This window comes from Aquarana catesbeiana, linkage group LG04 (assembly GCF_042186555.1).
Source record: "Aquarana catesbeiana isolate 2022-GZ linkage group LG04, ASM4218655v1, whole genome shotgun sequence".
Taxonomy (NCBI): Eukaryota; Metazoa; Chordata; class Amphibia; order Anura; family Ranidae; genus Aquarana; species Aquarana catesbeiana.
Window position 1 is genome coordinate 653,153,112 of NC_133327.1, and position 20,296 is coordinate 653,173,407.

Consider the following 20,296-nt stretch of genomic DNA (forward strand, 5'->3'; position numbering starts at 1 on the left):
GTGGTTAAGGGTGTATGTTAAATGACTCTTCTGGGTTCAGCTGGCGGGGCCTTGCAATGATGTGCTGCTAGGCCCACCCCCTTCTAACATACTGACTAAGGGCCTCTTGGGATTTGCTGCTTACATACCCCAGGAGGCCCTGTGCCCGTCATTCGTCCAGGGGCCATGCTGTTTGGGGGGGGGGGGGGAGACAAATAAACCCCCCCCCCCAAAAAAAAAAATCCCATATTCGCTGGGGGGGGGGGGGGGGGTTGGGGAGGGTGGAACCTGACAAAAGTGAGAAGTTCTGCTTTAAAGTACAACTAAAGGATTAACTTTTCCCATTTTGGCTAGAGTAAGGCGGGGTTGTAACCTCTGCCAGATTTTTCTTGCCATCTGTGTCCCCTTGGGAAGATTTTCCCTTTTTTTTCCCTTCCTGTCCCATAGTCAAAGCAGGAAGTTAGAGGAAATCTCTCCCAAAATTAGGGAATCGGACACCAGAAGACACCAGAAATGGTGTCCCCATTGTAAGATTTCCCCTCCTATTACAGTTCTGGGTACATTCCAAAATTTGGTATTTCCTTGTAGTCCTTTTGCACAGGATACTGATGTTTGAGCATCAGAATTTCTTGATGTAATTTCAGGCGTTTGTTTTGCGCCTGTATATACACATTTGTGCGTACAATACATTCCTAAGCATAATGCATTAATATTTATGCTTGTAGGTGAATATTTTGTGCTCTTTTATGCGTGCTGGTGCAAAATACTGACTGGGAACGCCGAAGGGGGGTGTGGTGGGTTTTTTTTGGGGGGGGGGGGGGGGGGGGGGTCCGATTTAATCCGGTACTAACCTTAAAAGTGTGGTGTATAATTTAGTTAAAATGTAAAGTTTTAAAAAGTAAGATCATCCCCGTCTAGTGTAGGTTTTAACAGGGGACTAACCACAGAGAAGATCTCCCTTTTACGTGGATGACACTTTACTATGTCAAGGGGATGTGGACACCTCCCTTACAAATGTTATGCACGTAATTCAAGATTTCGGCTCCTTGTCGGGATTCTCCATTAATTGGAGCAAATCTGTCGTCCTGCCAGTAGATGATCAGACGATATCGCTGCTGGTTGCTGCGGAGTCCCTCAAGGTAGTTTCTTCATTTAAATATCTGGAAGTACAGGTGTCTGCTAATCCACTGACCTACCTAGAGGAGAACCTCCTTCCCCTTTTCGAAAAGCGCCAAATCATGTGTAATACCTGGTGTAAACTTCCATTGTCTGTAATAGGAAGAATAAACCTCATTAAATTGGTTTGGTGCCCCCAACTATTATACATCATGCGTATTTCCCTGCAGTGGATACCCTGTAGATCAAGGATATGCAATTAGTGGACCTCTAGCTGTTGCAAAACTACAAGTCTCATCATGCCTCTGCCTCTGGGTGTCATGCTTGTGGCTGTCAGTCTTGCAGTGCCTCATGGGACTTGTAGTTCTGCAACAGCTGGAGGTCCGCTAATTGCATATCCCTGCTGTAGATGGTTCACTCGTATTGACACTTTGTTTAGATCCCTGATATGGAAAAAAAGTAGCCAGAATAAGTCTTTCCACTCTCCAACATGGCAAAGATTGGGGAGGGGCTGCAGTTCCTAACCCTAAACTCCTATTTTTATGCATCCCAACTACAACACCTGGGTGGATTTGGGCTGTTGGGCGACTCCAACTCAATTGAACACCTATTGCAGACTGGTTCACAGAACATCTCAGTGCTAACGAGTCTGGAGGCGGGGTTACCTCACCTGCCACAAACGGCACCCACTGTTCTCCTAAAAAAAAAAAAAAAAAAAAAAAAAAAAATCTGGACCACGGTCACGTCAAGCTTGAAGATCTCGGGATTACTTGTAGAAACACCATTATGGGACAACCCTAATCTAACGTAGGTATTCAAATTGGACAGCTTCCGGACATGGAGGCTGACGGGAATTTGCAATATCTCCCAATTATACAACCAAAACAAATTAGTCATTCCTAGAACTGCAAACAGAATTTAACCTCCCAGACATCAATTTTACAGGTGCCTTCAATTTAAGACGTGCTTTACAGGCCCAGGGCCCGACCTCCACACTAACACTCTCTCCAGTCATTCCCTGATAGAGGACGTGTTTTGTGTGGTGTTGTGTTTTTTTTTTTTTTTTTTTTTTTGTCTGGCGAAAAAGGGCCTAATATCTCACATCTATTCCTGCTGCTTGTCATCCACACAAGATTCAGCAACGTTACCGAGCAGAAGGGGCTGGACGCAGGACCTAGGGGAAATAAATGATGAGGTGTAGGACATGTGCTTACAAGCAGGGCCGATTACCTCAGTTTTCGCATTCGCACAGACTGTCTCATTTATTTTTGCTGCACAGGGCCTACCGTACAGCGATGGGGAAGGAGAGACTCTTCTATATGCCCCAAACATTGTGGACAGGAGGAATCTCTAATTCACCTGATGTGGCGTTGTCCCATGTTACATCAGTATTGGGGAGATATCACTGAGGTTATTTCCTCAGTCTATCAGATCAAGGTCCCTTTGGACACCCTAATATGCATCTTGGGGATTATTGTATTTAGCTCGTAAGCTAGTGGCTAGGTTCTGGTTGTCTACACATGTTCCAAACAAAAAAAATGGACAGAACAGGTCAACTACATCCTCATTAAGGAGCACTTAACATATCAGTATAGAAATGCAACTCAGAAATTTTACTCCATATGGCTAGCCTGGTTGGAAACCCCTGGGTTGGCTCCCCCGCGACTGATCATGCATCGGTTGCTACAGGTATAAGTCCTCATGCACACGGACGTTTTTACAGCTGCTTTTTTGAGCTTTTTTTGCAGCTTAAAAAGGCCTGTCTGTTAGTCTATGGCTTCATGCCCACCTAGGCGTTTTTGAGCTGCAAGTGGCATAGGCGTTTTTAAGCTGTAAAAAAAACCCAGGACCAGTGGATTCTGAGAGACTTTTTCAGCTGTAAAAACGCTCTAACGCTGAAAAATGCTCAAAAACATCATTCACCAGCATTTTTTAACGTTTTTGATCCATTGGAGAAAAAAAAAATTTTTTGAAAAAAAAAAAAAAAAACCGCTAACGCGGAAAAACGCTCAAAAACGCTAAACGTCATTCACCAGCGTTTAACGTTTTTGATCCATCGAGGGGAAGAAAAAAAAAAAAAAGCGGAAAAACGCTCAAAAAAGCTATTGCAAAAACGCTGAAAAAAGTAAAAAAAAATCACTGCAAAGATACTGGCGTTTTCATAACGTTATTTTAACAGCCTGTGTGCATGAGGGCTTAAGGTTAAATATACTTTGGTAGAGGGCAGAATCCAATTTAAGCATACATTGTACAGGCAAGGCAATCTGTGTGCACACCCTCTGCTTAAAGAGGGGGTGAATCCTTAGGTTTGAGCAGACTGCAGGCAATAATGTTTGTTTAAAAAAGGGCCGTTTGGCTGTGTTGTTGGGTCGGTGGGTTTATGCTTGCCCATCTGACGCAGCCTTTTTCCTTTTTTGGTTAAGATGAGTCAAGGTAATTTTTCTTGGTGCCAATGTTTTAATGACCTTTATTTGCACACTGCATGATGTGCTGTTGTATCAAATGTCATTCTGTCTGATTATAGTATGTAATGTATTGTTTGTCTTTGGCACAATAAATCTTTTTTTCCTGATTTAAAAAAAAAGTTAAAAAAAAAAACAATTTATTCTTAAATATCTCTATGCAGTGGTAAATATAAATAACCAACTATATGGTTAGGGAGCAAAATATCTAATCCGCTCTGGGAATAACAGACAGAAGAGAGATACTGTATATACTATTAGCAGAGATACTGTATATACACTACTAAAGGGTGAATCTGGTAAATATCAGACTCGGATCAACTTATTTATTTTTTTTTTTGTATCTCTTCCTTCGAAAAAAGTAATTTTAGCAACGTTAGTTTGATTTTTCTAATTGTTGGTAGGGTCAAATCGACATTTAATTTTCAACCACAGTGACGGGGAAACTTTGGAAACTAGAAAACTTCTTGCTCAAAGGAATTTTCAGACAGTGTATGTGGTTTTTTGTTCAGAAATTACATTTAATTTTAAAAACAAATGAAAATTTCAAACGTTTTTTTAATTCAGTGAATGTACAGAGATTTTTCATCTAAATATTCGCCTCTGAAAATTGATCCGTGTGGCCAGCATAAGGCACCTTTTGCAGTTTTGCTTTTGATTTGTTTCTGCAGTGCATTTGATTTTTTTTTTTTATGCACGCGATTTTGCTGCTTTTTGCGTTTTTATTTATTTTTTTGGCCAATTTGTTGTTGGGCAGATAAAAAAACACAAATTGCTGCAAAAACGCATTACATGCTTCTCTATTGAAGTATATTGAACCAAAAAAGCACCATGAACGTGTCCCATAGGAAACCATGTAAATGTACTGTAGTGCGTTTCTGCAAAAAGCACCAAACAAAAACAGATGTGAACCAGGTCTAAGAGGTTTAGTAACATAATGGGGTTCAAAAAACCTGAAATTGGCTCTTTTTTTTTTTTTTTTTAATAGTAGGAAAAAAGCAGATAATCGCTACGATAAGGGAGTGTGTGTGTGTGTGTGGGGGTTTTTTTTTCTTTCTGTAGAACTGTGAAATATTTACAGTAGCGATTATTTGCTCTTTTTGTAGTATAAAGGGCTCGTTTTAGTGTGTTGTGGGTTTTTTTTTTTTTTTTTTTTTTTTTTTAAACCCCATTATATAATTTGGCCGATTACTTGATTATGAAAATTTAGTAATCGTTTTAATTTCATAATCGATTAGTTGTCTATTTAATCGATTTAGTAGTTTCAGCCCTAAATTGAATAGCAATGAGACCTGAACTTTATAAGACTAGCAATTCGATAAACCTTGACAAACATTGTGTTGACAGCTCAAAAAAACAAATTTTTTTTTTTTGGCTAGAAATTTTGGTTCTAATGAGGAATGTTTCATCTTGACCAGCATTGGTGCTCCCCATATTTCTGTATGGTTAATATACCAGTGGTCTATTCCTTTAAAACGTGTGTTCCACAAGGTAGCTTGTCCTAGGGTGACATGCTTATCAGAAACAAGCCATCCTGAGCTTGTAGGGAAGTCTCAGATTAGAAAGCTTTACCCAATTTAGTAACTCATCTAAGTACCTAGGTTAATAGTCCTGTGATAGCAATAAGAAAGCTATTAAAAGGCACCAGTGTCACAAGAAAACGTCTGTCTTATAAATCTGTTGCTTCCATGTCCAGAGTATAACGCACATATGTGAATGTAAGTGTTACTGTGATCTGTTGAGAGAGGTGGCATGACATTTGGTAATGACTCTATATATAGCCCACATTCTAGTCTAGTGTAGTTAAAGACCTTATGATGTATAGTTTGTGGTGTGGGTTTTTTTTTTTTTTTTTTTTTTTTTTTTTTTTTTAAAATCCCCCTGCAAGTTAAGGCATAATGTGCTAGTCTGCATCGCAATACCACAGAACAAAGCACTTCAGTGGCACGCTGTCACCGCTAAGAACTTTTTCCATATTCACCCGGTCTTCCTTCCGGGTTTAAGTGTCTGGGCTGTCTGGCCACGCATGCAAGTCCCGGACCACAACACGGAGCTCTGAAGGGATGGCATGGTAGTGCCGTCCCTTTAGAGCACATGCACCAGTGACCTCACTAGCTGCATGCAGTGTGAATATCTCCTAAACAGTATACAAAAACATTTGGGGGGGCACACACTAGAATGCGTTTAGTTTTCAAGATGGTGCTGCTATAAGACTAACACACAGTATCTCCTAAACAGTGCACGTTTAGGACAGGGGGGATTTGATTTAAATTAAGTCCATTTAAATCCCTAGCAAAAAGACTTGTTTAAATCAACTCGATTTTAAATCATAATTTTTAAAGCGCAACAGTCCCATTTCTGTCCAGCAGCACCACCTCCTTTGACTCACCCGACAGTCCCATTCACTTTAATGGGACGGCTGGTGATGCGGTAGTGACGCAACAAGGTGAGGGACGTGGCGGCAGCAGGTGAGTGGATGCCAGCTAGCAGGCGCTGCCATTATAGACCTGAAATGACAGGTGCTCTTTTAAATGTTAGGACTTATTCTTGCTGGTAGTTGGGGAAACCTTCATTTTGTTTGCAAATATTAAAGATTCTATTTAGAATAATAAGCTGTTAGGTTAGTAAAACAGCAATATCGGAACCGATTTAATCATAGATTTGCAAAACCATGAGATGAAGAAATATTCATGAAGGTTTATCTCATGGTTACTGTGAAATTGTGTGTGTGTGTTTTGGTGTGGTGTTTTTTTTTTTTTTACCCCCCCCCCCCCCTCCTGACCAGAGCACTTTTTGTGATTCGGCACTGCGTCCCTTCAACTGACAATTGCGCAGTCGTGCAACGTTGCACCCAAACAAAATTGACTCCCAACCCCCCCCCCCCCCCCCCCCCCCCCCCCCCATAAGTAGAGCTTTCTTTTGGTGGTATTTGATCGCCTCTGCGGTTTTTATTTTTTGCGCTATAAACAAAGCGTCAAATTTTGAGAAACGCATTATTTTGTACTTTTTGCTTTAATATTCCCCCAAAAATGTATTAGAAAAAACTATTTTTTTTCCTCAGTTTAGGCCGATATGTATTCTTCTACATATATTTGGTAAAAAAAAAAAATCCCAATAAGCGTATATATTGATTGGTTTGCACAAACGTTATAGCGTCTACAAAATGGGGGATAGTTTTATGGCATTTTAACTTTATTTTTTTGGACTGCGACATTGTGACGGACACATCGGACAATTTTTTGACACATTTTTGGGACCATTGGCATTAATACAGCGATCAGTTCTATAAAAATGCATTGATTCTTGTAAAAATGTCACTGGCAGGGAAGGGGTTAACACCAGGGGGCGATCAAGGTGATAATTGTGTTCTAACTGAAGGGGGATGGGACTGTGCAGGGGAGATGACCGATCGCTGTTTATATTCTGTATGAACAGACAATCTGTCTGTTCTCCCCGCAGAGAACCTGAAACTGTGTTTACACACACAGATTCCGGTTCTCCGTGTGTCAGCGGCGATCGCGGGAGCCCGGAGGTGATTGTGACTGCCGGGTGCATAACGTCGTTTCGCCCAGCCATGCCATTCTGCCGTGGTACAACTGCGGCGGATGGTCTGCAAGTGGTTAAAATTATTTATTTTTTTTAAATTTATATCCACCCTGGTTTAGGAGAAGTTTACTCCACCTACAGGTTAAGCCTTATTATAGGCTTACCTGTAGGTACAAGTCAAAAATAAAGTTTACTTCCACTTTTAAAGCTGAATTTTAGGGGAATGCATGCAAATTAATGAAACTCTGCAGTTAATGTATTTAAATGCGAGCAGAAGAAGTACCTTAAATTGACCAGATATTGTACTGTTTCTGTATTTTGGACTGTGGTTTCTGTATAGCAAAGCTGGAGTGTGGAAGGCAGTAGCATTACAGGGATTTAGTAGTATTTTAGGAAGCATGCTGATAGTGACAAATGAGCTCTTCATTGTGCTGCTTCTTTCTTGTGTAGTTGCAGGCTGGGCATAGCACAACCTGGGCTCAGAGGAAGTAAGCTGGATAATTCTGTGGGGATGGAAATTTTTGGGTTGAAGGCCAATATTGTAGCAAAAGCTGCCTTTTGATATCCTTTTTTTAATTTCCCTTTGGGATTATTAAATGTTGTTGCATCTGAATAGCTATTAGGTTTTCTTTTATTTATAACTACAAGTTCCGCTTTAAAGTAATTTCTAAAGGCCCCATTCTATGCCTGAAGGTAAACCTTCATGTAGCACCTCCCTTAATACTTGAGCCCCATCTCCATCTAGCAATGTGCTTGAGAGTCTTGGGGACTCTTCCTCATCATTGGCTGAGACTGTGTGAGCCGTTGGCTCTCTCTGTCACAGCCAATGAGGAGAGTGGAGGTGGGGCAGAGCCCCAGCTCTGTGTGAATGGTCATACAGTTTGGCAACTCAGGAGTGAGCCTGCTTTGGTGTCCCCAAAGCAAGCTGCTTGCTGTGGGGGCACTTGGCAGGATGAAGGGACCAGGAGTGCCAGTGGGGGGGGACCCGAGAGGAGGATCGGGGCTGCTATGTACAAAACCACTGCACAGAGCAGGTGAGTATGACATGTAGGTTTTAAACAAAAAACCCTATTTAATATCACTAGTTTTTAGAGTTGCGCCGGTTGGTGGGTTTTCATAAATGTATTTAAGAAATGTTTCATTTTTCATTTTATTTTTCTTACCAGATTGATTACTGAACATGGGGGCATTTCTGGACAAACCCAAAACTGAGAAACACAATGCTCATGGTGCAGGAAATGGATTGTGCTATGGACTCAGCAGTATGCAGGGCTGGCGAGTGGAGATGGAGGATGCTCACACCGCTGTGGTGGGTATCCCGCATGGCTTGGAAGACTGGTCCTTCTTTGCCGTTTACGATGGCCACGCAGGGTCCCGCGTTGCGAATTACTGTTCTACGCACTTACTAGAGCATATCACAGACAATGAAGACTTCAGGGCAGCAGAAACTCCAGGATCTTCTTTGGAACCTTCTGTAGAAAATGTTAAAAGTGGAATTCGAACTGGGTTTTTAAAAATCGACGAGTACATGCGCAACTTTGCTGACTTAAGGAATGGTATGGACAGAAGTGGCTCTACGGCTGTTGCAGTCCTTATTTCACCGGGCCACGTGTATTTCATCAACTGTGGGGATTCTAGGTCTGTTTTGTTTAGGAGTGGACAGGTTTGCTTTTCTACACAGGATCACAAGCCCTGCAATCCCAAGGAAAAGGAGAGGATCCAGAACGCAGGAGGCAGCGTCATGATTCAACGCGTCAACGGCTCATTAGCGGTTTCTCGCGCTCTCGGGGACTATGACTACAAATGTGTGGATGGCAAAGGCCCTACTGAGCAACTTGTATCTCCGGAGCCTGAGGTCTATGAGATTGTACGGGCAGACGACGATGAATTTATAATACTTGCTTGTGATGGTATTTGGGATGTCATGACCAATGAGGAGCTTTGTGAATTTGTCAGATATAGGCTGGAGATAACAGATGACCTTGAGAAAGTGTGTAATTCTGTAGTGGACACCTGTTTACATAAGGTAAGCAATTGGCAGGTGAGATCTTGTGTGATATGTGAAAGCAGAACTACGCTGCGTCTGAGCACCACAATCCAAAAATGGTATTTTTAATTCAATTTTTAATATTCAAAGCAAACTCCTCCATCCATGTCTCCATGCTTTTTATTGTGTTGAGATCACTTTGAAAAACTCCCTCAATCATTTCTGGCCGTGCCTGTCTTGAATAAGGGCAGATGATTAATTTAGCATTTACTTCCTGGAATCCATCTGTCCTTGGCTCAGACGTGCAGGCAGGAGGGTGTGCTTGGCTTAGAGCCTCTCCTCAAGACTCCTGGGATGTATGACATTTGCCTAGGCATGGAAACCAGGAAGCAACTAAAATCTAAATAAATAAAACAAACCCCAAAGCACCTTGTCCCCATGTTGATGAGGACAAGGGCCTCTAACCAACAACCCTGGCCGTTGGTTGCCAGGGTCTGCGGGGAGCTTATAAGACTCTGGAAGCCCCCTTTTTAACAGATCCTGGGCCCCCCACCCTATGTGAATGAGTATGGGGTACAGTGTACCCCTACCCATTCACCAAAAAAGTAACACTGCTCCATGTTCCGGGTGGTTATGTCACAAGGGGCAGGGCCTCTGGTTGACATCACCGGGGAAGCCCCACCCCATGGATATTTAAGTAATGACACATGACGGACCCAGAATTACATCGGAGGAAGAAGACAGGAGAGTTAAGAACCGGCGGTGAGAGAAGAAACGCTGGAGCTGCTGTAATGGATTACTTTGTCAAAAACCTGTGTACTATTTATTTTTTTTGACACTTTGCTCCCCTACACATTTACCCAAAAAAGTGTAAAAACTGTCAAAACCCTGTGGACTAAGTAATTAAAAAAACAAAACGCTGGAGCTGCTTTTCTTTTTTTTTTCTTTTTCTTTTTTTTTCTTTTCTTTTCCCCTTCTCCCTCTGTTCTTTCGATGTTCTCTCCCGCTGTAATGCTGGGTCCGCCAAGTGCCATTACTTATATAGCCATATGGGGCAGGGCTAACTGGTGATGTCATCTGGAGGCCCAGATGGCTATATAAGTAATGGCGGATGCGAGTTGTTTAGGCAGATACTACCAATGCCATTTATCCTGGGAAAGCGGGGCAGTAGAGGGGAAATAAGAGAATCAGGTTTCTAACCTGCTCAATGCCATTGTCTGACCAGCATCTCCCTAGAAGTTTCAGATTGTGGGGTTGATTTTACTAAAACTGGAGAGTACAAAATCTGCTGCAGTTCTGCATGGTACCCAGCCAGCTTCCAATGTCTGCTTATTCAATTTAAGCATAGACCCAAACAACGAAAAAAAAAAGCTGGAAGCCTGTTTCTATGCACCAGATTTTGCAATTGGCTTCCAGGGGTGTGTGTGTGTGTGTGTGTGTGTGTGTGTGTGTGTGTGTGTGTGTGTGTGTCCCCAGTGCTTAATTGAACAAGCTGAAGTTGGAGGTTGATTGGCTACTATGCACAGCTGCACCAGATTTTGCACTTTCCAGTTTTAGTAAATCAAAGCTATGCTTTGCAGCCGCTAGCGGAGTGCTTTTTACCCCAGCTAGTGGCTAAAGAAAAGGGTTAACGCCCATGTTACGGCGCTTACGAAGCGCTTCCAAATAACTTCAATGGGCAGGGCGGTTTGGGAGCGCTGTATACAGCACGCCCAAACCGCCCCAAAGATGCTGCTTGCATGACTTTTCCTAATGTCCCGCAAGCTCCAATGTGAAGACGCACTGGAATGAATGGGAGGCGGATTTCAGGTGTTTTTTTTTTTTTTTTTTTTTTTTTTTAGAGGCCATTTCTAGCACTAAAATGCCTGAAAACCGCCTCAGTGTGGAAGGGGTCTAAAGGAGAAGTACAGCTGAACCAGTTTTCAGCAGACAGCGGGCTAATCTCAAAGACCCTGTCCAGATTTGGGCAAGACTAAGCCTGTGACAATGAAGTCAGGATCTGCCCACATGCATGGACTGGCACGGCTCTCCCACCCCTTCCATAGCCCAGCACTTCAGTGAAGGGAGGATGGTGGGAAGAGCAGACAGTTGTGACTGCCAGTCACCAGCTTTCTGCTCACTGAGCCCTGAGAGCCAAGCAATCAGCGGTGTTTTGAATGCTCCATTGGGCCAATGCTGCATCCATTTTGGCAAGTATGAATCTGGGGAAAAATCCCATACTTCTTTTAATCCCTTAAGCCTCAGAAGGATTTATCCCTTAATCACCAGGCTATTTTTTTGCGATACGGCACTGCATCGCTTTAGGCCTGATTCACACCTATGCAGGTTGCAGTTTGCATATTCCAGGTGCATTTTGCGTCTTCCAATACACGTTTTTGATTCAAAGTCTTTGGTACCAGAAAAGTCACTGGCCCTTTCCATAAAATGCACACATTACATCCATAGGACGCCATGTTAAATTGACTGTAGTGTGTCTGCAAAACAGAAAATGCACAATAAAATGCATAGGTGTGAACCAGGCCTTAACTGAAAATTTGTGCAGCTGTGCGACACTGTACCCAAACAATATTGGTGTGTCTTCCCCCCCCCCCCCCCCAGCTTTCTTTTGGTGGTATTCGATTTACCTCTGCTTTTTCTTTTTTTTTTTTTTTTTTTTTTTTTTTGGGGGGGGGGGGGGGACTGGACTGACAGCGGAAGTAGAAAATGCCCCGGGCGTCAGAGGGAGCAAAATGTACAGAGCACCTGTGTTCAGTAGGAGGTTTAGTGTCCCATCATTGCTGTCAGTGGAAGGAATAATGCCCCATTGGTAAAGGGAGTAGTGAATTGTGTCGGGGGGGAGGGGGAGGTGGAGTAGTGCCCCAGATAGAGGCAAGCAGAGGACCACAGTTTGGAGACCACTGGGCTAGTGAATGTTGGAGCCTTTTGTCATGTGTGTGGTGCATGGAGGGTGTTGTGTTTTTTTTTTTTTTTTTTTTTTTTTTTTTTCTTTCCTGCTCAATTCAATGCTTCGGACTTGTCCAGTAATGACATGTATACAGTGCATCTGGAAAGTATTCAGAACTTCACTTTTTCCACATTTTATGTTACAGCCTTAATCCAAAATGGATTAAATTCATTATTTTCCTAAAAATTCTACAAACCAATACCCCATAATGACAGCATGAAATAAGTTGTTTGAAATATTTGCAAATTTATTTAAAAATTTTTAAAAAATCACGTTTAAGTATTCACAGCTTTTGCCATGACACTCATAATTGAGCTCAGGTGCATCCTCTTTCAACTGATCATCCTTGAGATGTTTGTACAACTTGATTGAGTCCACCTGTGGTAAATTCTGGTGATTGGACATGATTTGGAAAGGCATACTCCTGTCTATATAAGGTCACACAGTTAACTGTGCATGTCAGAGCACAAACCAAGCCATGAAGTCCAGGGAATTGTCTGTAGACCTTCCGAGACAGAATTGTATCAAGTCCTAGATCTGGGGAAGGGTACAGGAAAATGTCTGCAGCATTGAAGGTCCCAATGAGCACAGTGGCCTCCATTATCCTCAAATGGAAGAAGTTTGGCACCACTAGGCCTCTTCCTTGAGCGGGCCACCTGGCCAAACTGAGCGTTTGGGGGAGAAAGGCCTTAGTCAGGGAGGTGACCAAGAACTCGATGGTCACTCTGACAGAGCTCCAGCATTTCTTTGTGGAGAAAGGAGAACCTTCCAGAAGAACAACCATCTCTGCAGCACTCCACCAATCAGCCTCTATGGTAGAGTTGCCAGACAGAAGCCACTCTTCAGTAGAAGGCACATGACAGCCTGTCTGGAGTTTGCCGAAAGGCACCTGAAGCACACTCGGACTATCAGAAACAAAATTCTCTGGTCTGATGACACACAGATTGAACTCTTTGGCCTGAATGGCAAGCGTCATGTCTGGAGGAAACCAGGCATCGCTCATCACCTGGCCAATACCATCCCTACAATGAAGCATGGTGGTGGCAGCATCATTCTGTGGGGATGTTTTTAGCAGCAGGAACTGGGAGACTAGTCAGGATTGAGGGAAAGATGAATGCAGCAATGTACAGACATGTGCACCGACACTCCTCAATCAACCTGATGAGAGGTCCTTCAAAGAATGGGAGAAACTGCCCACAAATAGGTGTGCCAAGCTTGTAGCATCATACTCAGACTTGAGGCTGTAATTTGTGCTAAAGGTGCTTCAACAAATTATTGAGCAAAGGCTGTGAATACTTATGTACTTGTGATTATTTATTTTTTAATGAATTTGCAAAGATTTCAAACCTTTCACGTTGTCGTTATAGGGTATTGTTTGTGGAATTTTGAGGAAAATAATGCGTTTAATCCATTTTTGGAATACGGCTGTAACATAACAAAATGTGGAAAGTGAGGCACTGTGAATACTTTCTGGATGCACTGTACATCTGTTTAGTCTGACTGAGTTTAGTTAGTGGGTTTAGGGAGAGATGACACTGAATCAGCTGTGCTTTTTTATTTTTTTTTTCTGCCAATGAGCAGGCAGGTGACAAGCTGTGAAGCTAAACAAGAATATTTCTTGCCCCAGTGCATGTGTGAATTTAGAGCACAGGGTTTTTACAGAATTGGAAACCCTTTGGCAGGTAACACTGTTAACCAGAACTCCAGATAAACATGTTCTCAAATGACTTGTGCTTTATACTAATGTATATACTGTTTTTGGTTGGGAAAAAAAAACACTTTAGTTTGCCATGGGAGTGGAACATGTGTTGCTCTCAAACTTTAACTTTTATTTCTCTTTCATTCATTGACAGACACAGCGCCTCCTACAGGAGTAGGACACTAGGCAGAAAAAAGACTTGGCTATGCCTATGGGCAGTCCTAGGTGATATACACCCCCCTCTATAGGCCTTCAGACTTTTTTCTGCCTAGTCAAGAGTAAGGACCTAGTTCCCTGCTGGGGTCCCTGGTCCTGGCAATTTTTTGTTTCCATTTTAAACTACTTTTTTTTTTTTTTTATATATATTTTATTTTATTTTACCTGTGAAATCTACAATCAAGGGCTGGACACTAAGCTCCAGTGGTCTCCCCAGTCTGGCCAGTGAGCGCATGCAGACTGCAGCTATGTGCTAGGTCGGCCACACTTGAGAGTTAAATGTTTCGCGATGTTGCATATGACGGTCTCGGCCTGAGTCGCAGCTACCCTGAATGACATGAGTCTTACAGGAGGGAAGTTTAAATGTCTTCCACAGTCTGAAATGGGGGGCGCGCCCTCGTAGAGGATGCGGTCCTTCTCGGCACGCAATGTACCTGGTCTGGCAAGCCGTAAGCGGGGGCTCCCTAGACCCATGGACAAGGCCCCTTCAGCATGAAGGCGGCCAGTGGTGCCCAATCTAAGCCTCGTAGCTTGCTATACAGACCTCCATTTTCAGTTGACTTCTATGCTCTGGCTCCTTGTAGAAAATTGGATTATCTGAGCCTGACTCTGGTTTCATCTCTGACCAGATTGTTTCTTCCTCTGGACAAACCCCAAATGTTGCATGCTGCGTTTCATCTACTTTTGTCTCGCAGGTGGGCCTCCCTGTGGTCCTGCATGTGGGTGTTTGGGCCTAATGGTATCTATCTTCGAGGCGGTTCCATTTTCCATACAAGATCCCTTCAAGTCAGATCCTGGCATAAAGTGCCCGAGGTCCCTGGGCTATCAGATTCGGCTGAGCCAGAAAACCGGGGGTCCCTGGTCTGGTGGCTTCGCTTTCCGGGATTTTGGCAGGGCACATCCTTCTCCCCTTGTATTGGACAGTGGTCACCACCAATGTCCTGGGACTGGGTTGTGCTCAGGGTCGTTGGATGCTGGAGGAATCAATACTGCCGATCGATATCCTGGGACTTCGAGCGATCAGACTATGTATGGATCATGGAGGTAGATGCCACAGCGGTTTTCTATGTCAATCCCCAGGGCGGAACGTAGAGGGTGTTGGCAGCACTGACAGTAGCCAGCATCCTCCGGTGGGCAGAACACCTTTTTCCAGTCCTCTCTGCCATATGCATTCTAGGAGTGGAAAAATGGCAGGAGGCTGCCTCAGTTGGCTACTGTTGGTCCAATGGGTGGTCCCTTCACCAGGACATGTTTCATCGGATATGTCTCCGATGGGACACTCCTGAAGTAGACCCGTTGGTGTCCCGCCTTAGCGGAATGTTACTGAGGTTTCTGGCAAGGCCACGGGCTCCTCTGGATATTGCGACGCTCTGGTGTGGCTGGTATTGTCAGGTCTATGCGGATCTATGGTCGGATCTGCTGCGGCTTTTGCGCAGGTTCGAGGCCGAAGAGCTTCCTGTCATTCTAGTTGGCCCGGATAGTCTTGTCTGTCTTTGTACGCTGCATAAAAAACCTAAAAACTATGCGCTTACTCCAAAAAAGTCCACCCGGTAGACCTATTGTCAGTGGTATCAATTCCATTACGGCAAGAATTGGGAAGTACATCGACTTCTACCTTCAACCGCTAGTGAAACGTACACCCTCCTACCTTAAAGACACCAGTTCCACCATTAGACTCCTAGAGGAGGTCAATATACAGGAAGGATTCATTATGGCCACTGCTGACGTGGCATCCTTGTACACGTGTATAGCCCATGAGAAGGGTATAGATGCAGTCAAACATTTTCTCCATCGTGAACAGTCCCTTGCAACTTTTCAATGTGATTATGTAATCGAATTGTTGGACTTCGCAACCAGACACAACTACTTCTGGTTTAACCAGAACTACTACCTCCAACAACGGGGAGTGGCAATGGGTGCCAAGTTCGCACCTAGCCTTGCAAACTTGTTTATGGCCAAGTGGGAGGAGGATGTCGTCTATGCCCACGGGACCACTTCGCTGGTTCTGTGGGCTAGGTACATAGACGACATCCTCCTCCTGTGGAATGGCTCTTTTGAGACACTCGAACAATTTTTCGAGTGTCTGAATTCTAATGACAGGGGCATCTCCCTTTCATATGAGGCCAGCAGGACCAAGATACATTTCCTGGACTTGGAGATAGAAATAGTAGACAGAAAATTTAAATTTAACACCTACTTTAAGCCCACTGACCGTAATGGTTTCATTCCCACCACCAGTTGCCATCATAGATCCTGGTTAAGTGCTGTTCCTCGCAGCCAATTTCTTAGGCTCCGTAGGAACTGCACGGACACGGAAGTGTTTATCACACAAGCAGGTGTCCTTAAACAAAAATTTATAGATAAAGGGTATGACAACGCCAACCTGGATTTTGAGATCCAGAGAGCCATGAATACCGAAAGGAAAACTTTACTCGAGGTAAAGCCAAAAAAGGAACCGGATGAAAAGTTTAAATGGGCAATGATAACATCTTTCTCAACCCAGCACAAACAAATTAAAAGCATTGTAAAAAAACACTGGGATGTCTTGAGACATGATAACATTCTAGACGGGTCATTGCCAGAAGAGGCCAAGATTATATTTAGGGGAGCACCTTCTCTACAGGGTCAGATAGCCCCCAATATTATAAATCCACCATCCCGGCCTTCTTTTTTCCATAACATGACAGGCTTTTACCCGTGTAGAAAATGTGTGGTATGTTTGCACAATAACCTGAAAGGACGTAAAGTCACAGAGTTCACATCTACAGTCACGGGAAAAAGATATACAGTGAAATCTTTTTGCACGTGTAGTACCAAATACATAGTATATCTTATCACATGCCCCTGTCGTAGACAATATATTGGCCGTACCACCAGAACGTTTACGACAAGGGTAGGGGAACATATTGCTCTAATCAAAGGCAGGGACTCTAAGCATACAGTACCCAGACATTACAAGCAATATCATAATGGTAACCCCACTGGATCACAATTTGTCATTATAGATAAATACGTCCCGCCGTGGAGGGGGGGGGGGGCCAAAATCAGAGGGGTCTCTCGCCTTGAAATGTTCTGGGCATATGAACTACATACCTTTTTTCCCTCAAGGCATGAACGTGGAAGTAGATGTTAATGCCTTTTTAAATGAGTCTTGACAGATTTATCATGAGATAAGAAACATCAACTTCCGTTTAGGAATACTAATACCTAGGGTGTATATTATGTCTGATACTTTTTACACGCATGTGCCTTCCATCTATTACATATTATTTTATTATGATTATATTTACTTTATTTTGACAATTGGGTAGTTATTATTAAAGTATTGTCGTTTTTGAAGTAATACAATATGAGTTATATGGGGACATGGAGTGAGTCAGGAGATGGAATAATTGTCCATCTCTTCTCTCTCCTGCTGAGAATTCATCTTCTTCATATATATAATTTTTTTTAGTTTTTCATGGTCCCATCTATCATCTTTGAATGAAGTCCTGATCGTGTTTAGGTCACCCCTTAATGCACACTTATTGCGTACACTTTGTAGGCTTGTCCGGGGATTACAACATCATTTCCGGCCCTTTTCCCCTCTCTGCAGGTCACTTCCTGGTGTGAGAGAACGGAGACCGGAGGTGATGTACGCATGCGTCGTATTATGATGACGTCACCGCGCTAGACCACCATGCGTGAGCACAGTCTCTATTATACTATGGGGGATGTTATTGAGGTTGAGACGCACAGTCGCGGCCTCGCCCTTCACACACCCTTGGTTGATGTCACCGCGCTGAACTACGCCGCGCGCATGCGCGAGCGCGGTTCTTTATCGTAATATATGTTAGGGGGGATGCCATTGATGTGGTGACGCAGAGTCACGGCCTCCCCCTCCATACACCCACTAAGAGGTCATAAGGGGTGGTAATAAGTGAAAGTGGGAGGTTCCGGACGGCGGGACTCTGCATCATGTCTCTTCTTGAAGCACATGACACCATTAGACCTATGGGAATGGAATCGTATGAAAGAGAGGCTTGGAAAGCATTCAGCATCACGTCTCCTCTTGAAACACATGACACCATTAGACCTATGGGGATTGAATTACATGAAAGAGAGGCTTGGAAAGCACTCGGGTCCGCCATCTTGGATGACCCCGGAAGTGCCAATGCAAACAAGCCTGGGAGCTGGATTCTTATCAGAGGGGTCCTTGTCCCTATATAAAGGAGTCTGGCTGCAGTGGGCAAGTACCCCAGACGAAGTCTTGTATGACGAAACGCGTCGGGAGGACTCCACTGCCGCCATTTTACTTGCAAGAGCTTTTTATTCTGAAATGTAAGTGTTTTTCCTTTTTAATAAAATTTTTTATGATTTACGGAATTAAGCTATGAGCCCCTTCTTCATTACATGTGGGTAATGTCCGTTGGTGTCCGAGCTTCCATATGAAGAAGACCTTTTTGGGATAGCAACGTTACTACTTCACCATTCACCAGCCTTTGGTTCCTTACCTTCATTGCCAGTTAGCAATCCAAGCCTGTTTGACCCATATAGCGTATGCTAGGTGGGTCCCAACTTTCTGGTAAGCCTCCAGTCATCCTAGGTGGTGGTTTCGCACAAGTGTCTGTCAGCACATGTTGGATTACATACAGAAATCTCTCACGAATATATGTTTTGGAATTTATCACCATTGCAATATTTATGTTCACCGTACCTGCATATTCAGTTTTGGACTTTATTGCCATTTTACATCCTGTCATCACTTTTGGTGACCCTAAGGCTTTATAACATAAGTGTTCTATATGTATGAATGTTCACAAAGTATACAAAACACTATCTTTTCACAATTCATTTTGCTATTTTATGTGATATAGCAATATTCTCTTTTTCATTTTTTTAGCGCTACACTTGCTTACATATGTCTTTGTACGCTGACCTGGTGCGCTTGGTCACTGACGTCCCTTGGCGACTGCCTCTCAGGGAGGTTCTACTGCCCCAAGGGCCGATCTTCCATCCTGCTTCAGTTGCTGGTTTTGAAGACCTGACTGTTATGAGCCAGGTGCTGAAGTTACGACACTGCTGAAGGCTAGGAAGCCTTTCTCTGGGAAGATTTACCACTGTACATGGATAGCATGCATATCCTGGTGTGAGGCGCTTGCCATTTACCCTTGTTTCTCGGTGGCTCAGATTTCGACCCTCACCTGGTGGAGGGGGGAGGGGGTTGAGCAGAACTTGGCCTTGAGTACCATCAAGGGCCAGGTGTCAGCCTTGGTGGTTTTTCTTTGGCGCCCCCCTGGTCTTGCACTCCCCTGGTGCGTACTCCTTAATCAAGGGGTTCGACATCTGCCTCCACCGGTACGGTTTCTTCTACCACCGTGGGATCTACTCTTGGTGCGTTTTGGTTCTACATTTCCTTTGAAAATATTTGGGAGGTTCCTCTGCTTGCTCTGTCCGCAGAAAGTGGCCTTTTTTTTTTTTTTTTTTTTTTTTTTTTTTTTTTTTTTTGGTTGCTATCATCTCTGCTTGCACAGTGTCGAACTGTAGGCGTTACCATGTCATACTTCTTCTTCTTACCTGGTCCACAAAGATGAAGTGGTTCTTTGCCCTTGTCCGTGGTTCCCTCTTGATTCCTTTTGACCAAGGACGTTGTCTTGCCTTCCCTGTGTCCCAGGTCAAAAGGGATTTACCTTACATGCCCTGGATCTGTTTGGGTGTATTTGGCAGTCGCAGGACCTTTTTCGGAGAGCAGACTCACTGTTTGTGATCATGGACGGGCCAAAAAAGGGGCTGTCTGCTTTTTCTGCGACCTTTCTAGATGGCTCAGACAGGCAATGATTCTGACTCTGGTATGTTCTATTGGGCTGGATTCCTCCTTTCCCTGATACGGCAAATTCTACTTGGCTGCTTATTGCTTCTTGGGCCTTCCATCAGGCGTCAGCTGTGCTGGTTTGCAAGGCGGCCACTTGGTCGTCTGTGTAATTTCACAAAATTCTACAACGTGGATGTGCTGGCATCTGAGGATGCTTCTTTTGGCCGCAAGGTGTTGCAGGCTGCTTTTAGAGGGTCTATTCCCTCTTGAAGGGGTATTTGTTCAGGTTGGGCACCAGTTTGTTTCTGTGTTGAGCTCCTGTTACCTGGTTGGCTCTTATGTTAGCCATGATTTTTTTTTAATTTTTTTTGTCCCGCCCCTCATGTTTGGCACTGCTTTGGGACGTCCCTATGGTTCTGAATAATGGAGCACTGTGTCTGTCAGTGAACGAAAGAAAATGGGATTTTTGACTTACCGTAAAATCCATTTCTCAGAGTTCATTGACACAGCACCCATCCCTCTAAGGAGTTTTGATACTTCTGACACTTCTTGTTAA

General features: G+C 43.6%; 1 protein-coding gene across 3 annotated transcripts in view; it reads left to right on the forward strand.

The window, feature by feature from the left end:
* The window catches only part of PPM1B (protein phosphatase, Mg2+/Mn2+ dependent 1B), an 81,723-nt gene that overhangs the window by 26,484 nt on the left and 34,943 nt on the right, over window positions 1–20,296 (forward strand). For all 3 annotated transcript variants that reach the window (XM_073628469.1, XM_073628471.1, XM_073628470.1), the window contains exon 2: window positions 8,270–9,129. In XM_073628469.1, coding sequence (XP_073484570.1) covers window positions 8,284–9,129 — 846 coding nt within the window. In that variant the 5' untranslated portion in view covers window positions 8,270–8,283. The remainder of the gene's footprint in view (window positions 1–8,269; window positions 9,130–20,296) is intronic.